Source organism: Cupressus sempervirens, chromosome 3, assembly GCF_028749045.1.
Source record: "Cupressus sempervirens isolate cs-2001-9-10 chromosome 3, ASM2874904v1, whole genome shotgun sequence".
NCBI classification, from domain to species: domain Eukaryota; kingdom Viridiplantae; phylum Streptophyta; class Pinopsida; order Cupressales; family Cupressaceae; genus Cupressus; species Cupressus sempervirens.
This window is the reverse complement of record NC_143120.1, coordinates 195,535,849-195,549,059: the sequence shown is the minus strand read 5'-3', so window position 1 is coordinate 195,549,059 and position 13,211 is coordinate 195,535,849. Positions and strand designations below refer to the sequence as shown.

General features: G+C 33.6%; 1 protein-coding gene across 1 annotated transcript in view; it reads left to right on the top strand.

Moving 5' to 3' along the window:
• The first annotated feature begins 4,725 nt into the window (after window positions 1–4,725).
• LOC149565481 (uncharacterized) overlaps window positions 4,726–13,211 on the top strand; it is a 113,255-nt gene continuing 104,769 nt past the window's right edge. The window contains exons 1-2 of the mRNA XM_089819024.1: window positions 4,726–5,166; window positions 6,031–6,107. Of these exons, the coding sequence (XP_089675150.1) occupies window positions 4,892–5,166; window positions 6,031–6,107 (352 nt within the window). The 5' untranslated portion in view covers window positions 4,726–4,891. The remainder of the gene's footprint in view (window positions 5,167–6,030; window positions 6,108–13,211) is intronic.

Genomic DNA, 13,211 nt, shown 5'->3' with positions numbered 1-13,211 from the left:
TAGAAGTGCACTTATCATTGCACTTAACGGTGATGGAGTTTTCATATTGAAGAACATTCAAAATAATTCAAATTTGAATTCTTTCCAGTAATGCAAGCCATCGAGGAAAGAAACCATTTGTGACTCTTGTACGAACATGCTATATTTGACAAGAGTAACACATGATAACTATGAGAAGTCAAGCCACGATTATGATTGAGAATTCAAATTCAAATTCACAATTAGGGTTTCAAAGCCAAATGAGAAGAGACTTTAAATGAAAATATAGTCGAAAGAGAAAAGGTCAGATAATTGATTTGTCAACTAGAGAGCTAAGTGTACTCTTGAAGTGAGAAAGAGTGACACAGAGAAGTCACGACTAAGGAGTTAGTGTTTTGTGGAGAAGCCAATGAGCCTGGACAACATAAGTGCGATCATGTATGAGAGCAAGCAATGACAAGCATGCAAGTGATTAAGTTATGCAATTGAGAGAAGGAAGAGCATAGTTGTAGATAATTCAAAGGAGTGATAAAGAAATCTATATTCAAGATAATTACAGTAGCTATTTTGTTAGATCATTCCCCTATTGTTTACTAATCTCTATAGGAGTAAATCTCATTAAGGGTGGACCCTAATAGGTTCTTTCTATTAAATTTCCCTAACAGGTTGACACATTAACTTGTGTTCTTAAGTCCTTTAACCAAGATGCTCCTAATAGAGCAAGAATTTAATAGGTCTCATTCAAATCCCTTAATTGGGGGACACCTAATAGTGTCATTGTATTATTTTAACAGAGATAAGATCTTGATCGACACACTTCAGGAGAGTGTAATCTTTGTGAGGATTGACTCACACACCGTAGTTTTTATCCTAGTCGAGTTTCCATGAGATACATATTATGTTATGTGTTTCTATGTTCATATTCATTATTTTTACTTAATCATAACCAGTTAAGTTCTAGCCAATACAAACCTGTAGACTGGTGTGATGTGTAATAAAAGTAGAAAGATTAAAACTACTAGAATATACTTAATCACCCCCCTAGCAATGAGAAAGCTAAGAGTAGGCTTGATAATTCAAATTTTGAATTCATATATTAGGGTTTCAAATCCAAATGAGAAGAGACTATAAAATAAAAGAGTAAAAAAAGAAAAGGTTAGATTGTCGATTGATTAACTAGAGAGCCAAGAGAGCTGAGCTAATTATAATCTCCAAGTGATAAAGAGTGATAAAGAGAAGTCATAGCTAAGAAGTTAGTATGTTGAGGAGAAGCCAATGGGACCAAATAAAACAAGTGTGATCATGTGTAAGAGAAAATAGTGTTAATCACGTAAGTGATTATGTTTGAAGCTTAGACCTGAGAGAAGGCAGAGTATAGTTGTAAATGGGTCAAGGGAGCGATACAACGTTCTATATTCAAGCTAAGTGTAGTAGCTATTTCATTAGATCATTCCCCAATTATTTACTAATCTCTACAATAGTGAATCCCATCAAGGGTGGACTATAACATATCTTTATATTAAATCCCTTGACACGGTGACATATTAACTCGTGTTCTGAAGTTCTTTAACTAGGATGCTCCTAACCAGGAAAGACTTCAACATATCTCTTTTAAATCCCTTAAACGGGCGATACCTAATAGTGCCATTTTAATCTTTTAACAAAGATAAGCTCTTGACTGGGCACACTTCAGAAGAGTGCAAGCTTTATGAGGATCAACTCACATACCTTGGTTTTTACCCTAGCTAGATTTTCTCAAGATAAATACCATGTTATGTGTTTCTATGTTCATGTTTATTATTATTACTTAATCCTGACTGGTTAAGTGGTATCTATCACAAACCTATAGGCTGGTGTGAAGTGTGATAAAAGTAGAAAAGTTGAAACTACTAGAGTATACTAATTTACACCCCTCGCCCCCTCTTAGTATACCAACCTGTGATTGCACCAACATAATGACCCACCCTAGAATCTAGAAGAACCAAAGAGTGTACCAATAATATCAATAAAAATAGGCAATCAAAGGCAAACACAAATTACAATGGCATGGGATATTACAATTCACAAACCTTAGGGTTTAACACTGAAAAAAGTGACCATTGATATCAAAAAAAGAAAAAGAAAAGGCCTAGCATTTACAACCATATCAAGAGTGAAATAAGAAGATATACTTCACATTCAACCAACATTCTCTTTTGATAGATATTCTAAATTGCAAAATAATCTATATACAATAAAAAAAGAAGAAGAAGAAAATCATTTACAATAACTTTGTTGCATAAAAAAAAGGTTAGTGCACATCTCAACTTTCATGAATAATTTATTATACATCAAACACAATATATTCTTGCATGTTGACACGGGTTCATCTTGTAGGAATATTTCAACCATAGGGGAAACTTGAGAGTCAAAGAACAAAAAACTACATATTGTACACAAGCCAAAGCTCACGTAATATTCACAAAAAATGTGTATGTAGTTGGCAACATAACTATTTCATTGGGTTTACTAGAAGTGGATGATGCATTTCTTCACTAAAACTCTAGATTTGCCTTTACCATAATCTTGTGAGCACCATTTCAATTCATGTTAATGTCCACCAGTTCAATTTCTCTTAAATACAAAATCTAGAAATGCCTATTGCCTTGAAAATGAAAAAAAAATGTTCTTGTTAGATGTGTGTTATTTTATATGGTATCTTTCAGTTTATATATATATATTTTCCCCTATAGATTTCAACATTCCAAAATTTCACTTGCAATCTTTTAGTGGATTTGAAATTTCTATAGTCCATATTTTTTCCTCTCTTTTCAATTAACCTATAATATTGATAACCACAATATAAAAGAGCTCTGACCATTTTAGTGACATAATTGTTTTATTGGATTTACTAGAAGTGAATGTTACATTTTCTTCACTAAAACTCCAAATGTTGGAAAAAATCAAATATAAATTCCAATAAACAACAATGCGTATTTCTAGGAATAGTTTGTGCTAAATTCTTAGTTGAAATCACATTATTTGGACAATTGGAGATTAGAAGTTTCCATCAAATGGAAATCATGTATGTAGTTGGTAAAATAGTTGTTTTATTAGCAAGTGGTATTCAAGCATAAATAGTTATGGACAAATATACAAAGTATGTAATTGGCAACAAAGTAGTTTTAATGACAAGCAATACTCAAGCTAAATTAACTACAAAAGAATATATAGAATAGGTAAACTTGCATTAAATAGATTTATTAAAAAGGCTCAAAAGCTTTTAAATGACATTTTTAACAAATTAAAGAGAGAAACTTGTAAAATAAAGATATAAAAGAAATTGAATTATTTCTTCACAACATCAAAAGTATGCCCATTTCTCTATTTGCTTTCAACTCTTTCATAATTACATAATAGAATATGCCAATAAATATAAATAAGAAAACACATTATTGACTTTAATTATTAAATATTTAGGATAATTTTTTAATGATATATATATATCTATATAATGAATTTTAAGTATTTTATAATTGATATCTATCAATAGTTTTTTAGATAAATTTATTTAAGATATCTATACAAGTTTTAATGTCAATAAACATTCTACAATGAAAAGGGTGGAGTGAGATGGTGTGAGTGTGAATGTTAACTTTTACCATCTCATTGTACTTTTAAAAATAATTTAATAAATACTATATAAAATATTTGTTAAAATTATAATGTTCAAATCATTACTTTTTTCTTCAAAAATTAAAATAAAGAAATTTAAATTAATGAAAATGAAATATAAATCGTTTTAATTTTTTTTAAAAAAGTCCCTGGACCTGGAACGACACTAATCCCCATAAATGTACCATGCCCGCAATACCTCGCTATACTTTATAAACTAATAACTAGCATAAAAAATTCTGCCACCCCATAAATCCTGTTTGGCGTATTAATGTTTTTTTTTACCCCCTCTCTATTAATTTTTTGGAGAACAATTACTCTATTTCTAAAGTTATTCCTAAAGTTCAACAAACTTTCTATTTTAAAATTAATTTATATTGATTTATTACCTTTTTCTAATTGGTCGGTTACATTTTTGGTGGGGTTTATTTTATTTTTCCACTTCAAAAAATACAATATTTTCTAACATGCATTAATGAATTCATTAATTATAGCTCTACCTTTTCTTTTCCATATTTGTGACAAGTTCATTAATAATTACAACTTTATCTTTTGCATATTTTCATTAGATTTATAAAATAATTACAACTTTATCTGTTGGATATTTGTCACAAGTTAATTAGATTTATTAATTACAACAAAAATAATGTTTTATCAATATTAATATCACAATTTTTAGTTTTGAATATAGTATTTAAAAATGTTAATATATTTTATATTATTTTAAAAATTAGTTTTATATAAATCAATAATTACTAAATTTGATTTTTTTATTAAAATATATTATTGCTATTAAGAATTGTATTGCTTTATATATAAAAACTTTAGTATATATTAATTAAAAAAATTAAAAAAAATTAATCTTCAAATTTAACTTATCTAATAAAATTTAAAAAATCTTAAATTTCTTATAGTTAAAACTATATTCATTCAAATGTTGCCATTTTACAATGCATTACAATATGTTGTATATATTTTTAGACAATCACTACTCGTCACATTATTCTATAAAACTAAAATTAAAAATATTAACTAAAAATCTAAATCAAATTTGTTAAAATTTATAACTTCTCTTTTCAAAACCATAATTTTAGCAAATATTAGATACAATTTGTTTCGCTAAAGGCGGGGACTCCAGCTCTCAAAGAACTCTTGTTTACGTTAAAACTTTTTTCTACCCCTGTCGCTACAAACCGGTCTCCTCAACTCATTTCTGCACCAGTTGCGTTCTCCTCATTCCGACACGAGTGGAACAATAATGCACTTAAGATTGTTCAAGGATTCAAAATTCCGTCCTTACACTCATCCTCATCAGAATCCGCTATCATACCGCGATTTTCCCTGTACCGCGATACACTTCGGTCCGTTTCAGAAAAAATACCAAGTGAAATCTGCGAACCGTTGCAATCCCATTTTAATAAGAGCTTTAATGGACCCTAAAAAAGAAGCAGTTACAATTGGGCATTTTCAGGCAGAGCCCCAATCCATGAAGGTTCTATTTGTCGAGATGGGTGTTGGCTACGATCAGCATGGGTAGGTCTTTAGCTCTTTAATTCTTCCGTTATCGTGTAGTTCTTCTATAGACAGTGAATGTGTATGTCAACGTGTCTCTCTTTAGAGTATGCTTATTATTATTTGTTAAAGAGATTGTAGATACCCAGTTTTACAGTGATTTCTCTTAGTCTTAGTTACCTTCGATTGTCTTGCTATGAGTTTTCACGTAGCAGGATATGGTTACAAATGCTTATATATATTTTTTCCGAGGATACAAGCGGAAAGAAAATGTGTTTAACCTTCTACTTAAAGTCTTTAATTAAGTTAGCTATTTCAAATGTTCTCTGTAACCGAGATGTCTTTGGGCATGTCCATAAACCTAGTGGTTTTTAATACTGATTTTATTTTGTTGTATGACATTTTGTCATTGTTCCGAATGCTGGGAGTGACTGTGATTTGGAATTTTTGCTTTCAGGTTGTCCACATCTGTTATTTGAATTGTTCCTCAGAGATGTCTTAAATCTGTTACAATTTTCCTTACAGAGATGCCTTTTGTATATCTATCTTGTTTTTCTGTTTAAGAGTGTAGCGTTTCATGATTAGATACTTACCCTTTTTTAACAGTTCTGAACAATATTTAGCAATCAGAATCCTTATTTCCGAGTTCTTTGAACATTAGATTATATTTTATATTTAACATTTGTATTCAAAGAAGGTTTTAAATTAGTGTAAGGATTTCATTTCTTTCTAGAAAGAATGAATGTGTAGATGCTTACAATTATGTATGCTATTTTTCTTCTGGATATGAAAGATGTTTGTATCATCCTTCATTGGAGCTGTAAGCTGTGTACTTTATATTATTATAATGAAGAGTAGTATAAGCATTGTTACAGTTGTGTGCAGGCAAGATATTACTGCAGCAGCTATGCGTGCCTGCAAAGATGCAATCAGCTCTAACTCAATCCCAGCATTTCGTACAGGTATGTCCTGCAAATTCAACCTCTACAGACAACCTCCTATACATTGATGTTCTTAACATCACATAAAAGATGCCCTAGATTTAGAAATTTAGATGCTTAAATTATAATTTGTGTCCTTGCTCATACATATTAATGCAAACCAGACAAAAATAACTTGCACATGCTTTAAAACATTGATATCCAGGAGCTGTAGTCAGACTAGTGTCCTTAGCTATGGCTACGAGAGCTGAAGATTTAGATGAGTAGTGCAAGCTGTTATGTGAATTTTGAAATGTTTTTGGAGCCACATTAGCAGCCAGTAAATGGACAATGGGGAACTGTAGTAAAATATGCAATTAATAGCCTTCTTGCACAGACAGCATCAATCGGTGCTGTTTTAAGCATCCCAACACTGAATTGTCCAATGTTACACTGATGCAAAACATTTTGGCAGCAGACAACAATAGGTAGTGTCTCCAATATTTTGAATAAGAAAAGAGGGGTTTGATTCTGCCTCTTAAAAAATGCAGTAGCAGGAGGAATCCTTTACCGTGTTTCAAACACTTGGTAGTTCTAAACTAAATATCGAGAAGATGCTCTTTCAGAAGTTCATAGCTAGACTGATGCGCTACGATTAAAATAAAGGGTTTAGAGGCTTGCTCTCTGTATTGAAGCTGTCCATGCACACTAGATATTGCATTGTATTAGGCCTGGTTTTATTCTGTACATGTTGTAGAGAATTTTAATTACAATAGTAACACACTATGCTCCTTTTTGAAAAAAATTCTGAAATGCACTCTGTCTTGGCATGTTTCTTCAACTCATATTTTAATCTAAGGTCTCAAGAAGTTCTCAAAGTGAGAAATTGACAGTGGCAATAGTCTTACATCCTACAGTCAGTTGCTCCACAGACTCACAGAAATATATTTTAGCAATAATCCTTAGTTGTGCAGAATGTGACTATTCATTTGTTGAGAGCATACACCTTTTCTTTTCACAATTGTGAATAGTCTAATTTAAGTGTCACAGTCTCATTCACTTTTTTCAGTTAGGCATGCCCTATTGATGACATTAAATGTAAACTGTTTTTTCAATAGCTAAGCAACAGAAATGTCTTTTTCTTCATTTTAATATATTTTTAATCAATAATATGCTACCTAGTTGGTAGTGCCCTTAATATTATCAACAAAATTTGAGTTACATCAGTTTACTTCTCCTGGAACACTATATTCTGCATACATTTGCCATGGTGCGTTTGTGGTGAATGAGGACATGTAGACCATCAACAACTTCAGTAGGGAGAGAGGAGTGTAGTCTGATAAAGAAATCAAAAGTTTACAAGTTACTCTGTCCAATTCCTTCCCAGAACAGAGTGATTTGTTGTTTAAGATTTTTGTTCTCTCTAGCTATTGCTATGTCAAAGAGACCTCCCAAAATTTTGGTTCTTGGTATTTTTTTGAAAGAGTTGACAGTGGTTAGGCCTGGCCCTTTCATCAGGTCTTGGAGGTATCCATTTGCTGCTAGGTTTCCTCACTGCTTGCTTCTGAGGACTATAATAAAGTTTGACAAGAACAGCTCCAAAATATGGTCAACATGAACATCGCCACTTTCAATAGTTCTGTCATCGACCACCTTGCTTATTGCAGTGTTGATTTTCTCTGAATCGGTATCAAAAATTCTCCTTAGTCATATCAAAGAGTTCTCAATAGAGCATGGACAGTTGAGAATATGGAACTGCATTTTACTCTCTTGTGAGGAGTCTGTATAAAATCAAGCATATAAGAACGAGATTAAATCTACAAAAGGATAGCTTCTGCAATAATTAGTTGTAGCCATGCTTGCTTGGTATGCCTGGGGAAGAGAAATATTGACACTTTGTCAATCAAACAAAGACCATAACATTCCATCAGAGTGGCAAGTTGATCAATCAGTTTCTTATTTTTGAAAATGACTACATTCTTAGTTTGTTTGCATGCATGATTTGCAAGGAAATTGACCATGCAATTTGCTCTTGACAATAGTGTTTGATTGAGAAGTTATCCAAATTTCATTCTGTCTAACAAAGACCAAATTTAAGCTGCAATGTACTTGTAATTTCTAGTTGATTACACATTGATTGCAGATGGCTTTGATGCAAATTTGGTAATCATCTTCAATATTTACAATGGATAAACCTTCTTCCTTACAAATCTGAACCTAGTTAGGAGCACCAAAAACTCTGCTTTATTATTAGTGCGATTCAGAAGTTTCTTTTCATCTTTGCATTTCAATCCACCATTTTCATTTCTTAGATTAGTTTCGGCACCAAAGGTACCTGGATTTCTTCGAGCAGTTCTGTCAAAATTGAGGTTTAGTCTCCTAGGCGGTGAAAGATACCACTTAATTTTGGCTCTTTCAAGGTTTTTTTTGCAATACATTGGTGTTGAAACCATGAGGAATTTTAAGGTCCTATGTCTTTATTACAAATCCATCTCATCTTATGAATGATATTGGGTCAGATATAGGGATTTCCCCCATGATGACTTCGCTTATTTAATTATCTATTTTCCTGATGTGCTCTTCTATGTTGGATCTCTTTCAGTAAAAGTTCTATTTTTGCGTTCTTTCCAGAGTCTTCAAATTAACATTGATGGGCTGGTTAGCCATTAACCTTCCTATCTAGAATTTTTGAGTCTTGACCAAATCTTGAAGGTCTTTAAAATCTCATTCTAGAGTGTACCATATCATCCCAATTCGTCACGAAGCCATTCCTAGCAATGACTGGCAACAGGACAGTTGATGAGAAGGTGATGCTAAGGTTCCACTTTTGATTTGCATGACACAATGAGAGGTGCCAAGGACACCAATGGTCTATAGGTGAGTTCCAGTGAGTAGCCTTTTATGTAAGGAACTTCGAGCAAATGCCCTAGCCTTCGGCAGATTCGACTTGTTCTACTCAAATTCTATAGGCCAATCAAGAATTTTAGCTAGTAAGTTCTATAGTTGATAGCTGATTTTGTCAAAGTAATTCCCTGTTTCTGATTCACACATTGTTTTCTTTTCCAATTCTGTTTTTAGTTTTTCTTCAGCTTCTAACCAAATAGGGAGACTATCCATAATTTTCCATCTCCATATTGAGTCACTCACATTATTCTTTTATAGATAGTTGTAAACACAATGCCCCCAAATATTAGTGATAAAATTTATGTGAGACGCCAAGATTGGGATGTTAGCTAGTGGAGGTAGCCTATTCCAAGAGTCAGTCCAAAAATGTGCACTATGCCCATTATTGATGATCTAAGATAGATGATTGGGAATCAAGCTTCTACAATGCTTTTGATTATAGTAAAAGAAGGTTTTGAAGGGGCCCCAAAAGTCTTTACATCAGATTACAAAAGATATTTAAGATAGCTCATGAGCAAAAGCTAACTACAAAACACACGAAAACATCTAGCTGAGAAAGAAGAAAACATGACAGGACCAACCAACAACAAACAAAAAGTCAGCATACTGCCAGCACAAAGTACATAACAACAAAGAAACAAAAAGTTAGTCAAGGTTCTTCAAAGTCTTCGCAGCTTCTTCCTCGAGCACTTTCATCCTTGACATGATCTTTTTGAGATCAACATCATCCTGGGGCAGAACAAAGCTCTTCTTCTTGATGCTAGCTCTAGTCCTTTTACTAGGATCTTCCATCTCTTTTGCACCCACATCCTTGTCCAGGGCCACGTCGATCACACTCTTGTCCTGATGAAACCCCTCCATCTTAGAGACTAGAGCATCAATATTCTCAGCTAAAGACTTATGATTTTGTGGCTTTGTTCCATAATTTTTCATAGATATGACTCACAGTTACCAACTTTACTATTCAGCTCCTCAGTATTTCTGTCATAGTGCTTCTTGGCCGATTCAATGGCTTCCTCATTCTTCTTAAGGCAATCAACCGACATATTTCCGCATCAGTCCAAAGGGCACAAGTTCTTGAGTCCAATATCCTATCCCTAGGATCAACTAAAGGTTTAACAATGGTAATCCTCTAAGCAGCCAAATCATCCACCTTGGTCTGCATATCTTCAAATTTGGAAGAGAGGGTCCTGTAATTCAACTAGAGACTTTTTATCTCATGAAACGCCCACCTCACCACCTTGAAGGAGTAGAGAGAGCTCACCTTGGAAGATTCAAGAATTCCAAAATCACCTTCGACCTTGGCCTCAAAACCATCCTTGCTCAAATCCATAGAAGATGAATTCTGAGGGTTATCAAAAGGGGCATTATGGGGGGATGCCTAGAACCACCAAGGGAAGGGGGGTCATCTTGTTCGCCCAAAGAGCCATAATCCACCAACACTTGATCTTTACCCACATCCTTCCCAACAACTAGAGGGTTTACAATCTCCTGAGGGGAGCTCGTGACATCAACATCAATAGCCCACATTTTCTTTATGGCTTGTAGTGCCAACATTTAAAGAGGACAAAAGATAAAAAGGAAAGGATATGCAAACACAAGGTGGTTCAATAGTACTTGGTGGTAGCCGTAAATAGGAGTGAACCTTCCATTTAATGTGAAATACTCCTTGATCAACTTCAGAAGCTCCTTCCATACATCCTTTATCTGTTTAGGCACAAAATACATATTATTCACCTTGACATGCTTCTTCCTCTCCCACTTGAGCTTTGGAAACTTCTTCACTACCTCCTTTGAGGGGCTTTTGTCATGGTAAAACTTGATACTCTTCATAGATAATCCCAAAACCTCTGCTATAAGCACTTCATCGAGCTCGACAGGGATTCCTAGGAGAGTAAGATTGTCATCATCCCAACCTTAGAAAAAAATTTTAGTCACTTGGCATCATGGCAAATGTTCAAGGTAAGGGGTAATCCCTCCCTTGTTGAGCATGAACTAGATGTTGGGATCATTCTTCAACACATCGCAGCTAGCTGGTTCAACTCTTCTCTTTTGACCCCCCATAGCTATGAACAACAAACCAAGATAAACACTCCAATTTTGCAGAGCTAATGCATGGACAAAAATGCAAACGACTAAGAATGATGCAAATAACTCCCAAAAGTACCCATAAAATGTGCGGAGGCAAAACAAAAATAACGATAGCTTTGTCCTCCACATTTGTGAACCTCATCTATATAATTCCACAATAAATGAATGTCATTTCCAAATTAGCAGGTGTTAACACCATGATTATCCAACACAGTGCCAATTCTCCCATGTTTTCGATCATGATTAAGAAGATTTCTGACATTACAATTTCAAGTTATCTTCCCTAAATCAAGTGATTAGTTTGTTTGCCCTAACATCTATGTTAGCAAGGTGGTCGATGACACCATTAATTTCCTTGTAAGCATGGGCTGTATAGCAATTTTTAAAAGCTTGAATGATCTCCGTTGATGAATGAATAATGTGATCAATAGACCAAGAGACTCTATCATTGCCTTTCAAACATCTGATAATATTAGTGGAGTTTCCTTCCATCCAAATATTTTTATAGTTAATATCTTTAGCAATTTTTAGGAGCTAGAAAGCTCCAAATAGTGAATCCTTGAGGAGGACTAGGATTAATCAAGATATAACTAGTAACATTTGACACTACTTAGCACTAGGACTGTTAAACATTTCCAAACAAGTTTAGGCCCAAACACTTTGTTTTTCTTATTAATTCTTCTTTTCTTGAGACCTCCATCTTTCTTTTGCTTACAAGTTGTTCCTCAACAAACTAGCGAGATGTATTTTGCAGCTAACCTCACTTACTCCTTCCTAAAGGAATTTTCTAGAAATACCTTCTAATAGGACACCTACATTGGAGGTAATCTGTGAGCTCTGATTGCTGATAAACAAAGATGGCCGGGAGGACCACCTTAATCATTTTTGTTTTTTTTTTGAAAGAAAAAGTCATTTGCGTTTCCATGGTGCAGCCTTCAACCAACACTTATTTATAGTCTCCTCCCAGAAATTATTTCTAATTGCTCCTTTGAATGGGGAAACACCACGACATTTTTAGGGTATTAATTTCTTATTGAATCCTAGAATGTTACCAATACACCATTGGAGGCTATGCCTTGTGTTAGAAAAGAATATGTTAGACTTCTTTTTGTTAGTCTATTGGCTCAACATCGTGCATTTGTCTAGTTTGTTTTTGATTACCACAAGTTGCTCCTTCAACACTTGATCCTCCATAGAGAATATTATCATCCACAAATTACTGATTTGTAATTGTTGGAGAGTTGTTTTAATCGCTACACTTGACCATAATCCATGACAAATACTTTCCCTTATTCTTTTTCTCAATGCTTCAGCCATAATCGTGAATAGAAGGATTAAAAAAAATCGTATGGGAAACCGTTTGCTAGAACAAGATATTAGGAACTTGATATGCATTCAAAACTCCAGCTCAACCAATCTTGATCAAAACAATATTTCTTCATGATGCTCAGGAAGAATCTTCTATTAACTCTGTTGTTAGCCTCATTTATATCTAATTTAAGGATCATAGAACTTTGATTGGATTTTAATATTGAATGTATAGTTTCTTGACCAATAATGGATCTGTAATATCCCTTCTGGGAGTAAAGCCACTGTGTTCGTCACAAATAGTTTTTGAAAGGATTTTTTTTGAGTTTGTTGTCAATCACCTTGGTAATAATCTTGTAAATTGTATTGTAGAGAGAAATGGGACTGCAGTTAGGAAAGGATATAGGAGTGTGATTCTTCGGTATTAGAGCCCTGGAAGTTATATTTTTTTTCAAAAGTTTCTTTATTTTTCCCTAGCTTTCCTAACCTCATCTCCAAGATGTTCCAAAATTCTTGGTAAATGTGGATTGGGAAAACATTTGGACCTGGTGCTTTATCTGGATGCATTTGGAAAACTGTTACTTCGATTTCTTTTATTGAAATCAACTCCATCAACATCTTCTGGTTGTTCTCTAAAAATAAATCTTGATTGTTGCAATTAGAGACATTATTACATGTCTAGAGATTTTGGAAGAAAAGGACAACTTCATTCCAAATATTTTTTTTCTTGCTTGAAGTTCAACCATCTAACTTCATGATGCTTTTAATCTGATTTGAGACCTTTTTGCTTTGGCATAATGGTGAATATTTTTTTGGTATTCTTGTCACCTTTTTACCAGGTTT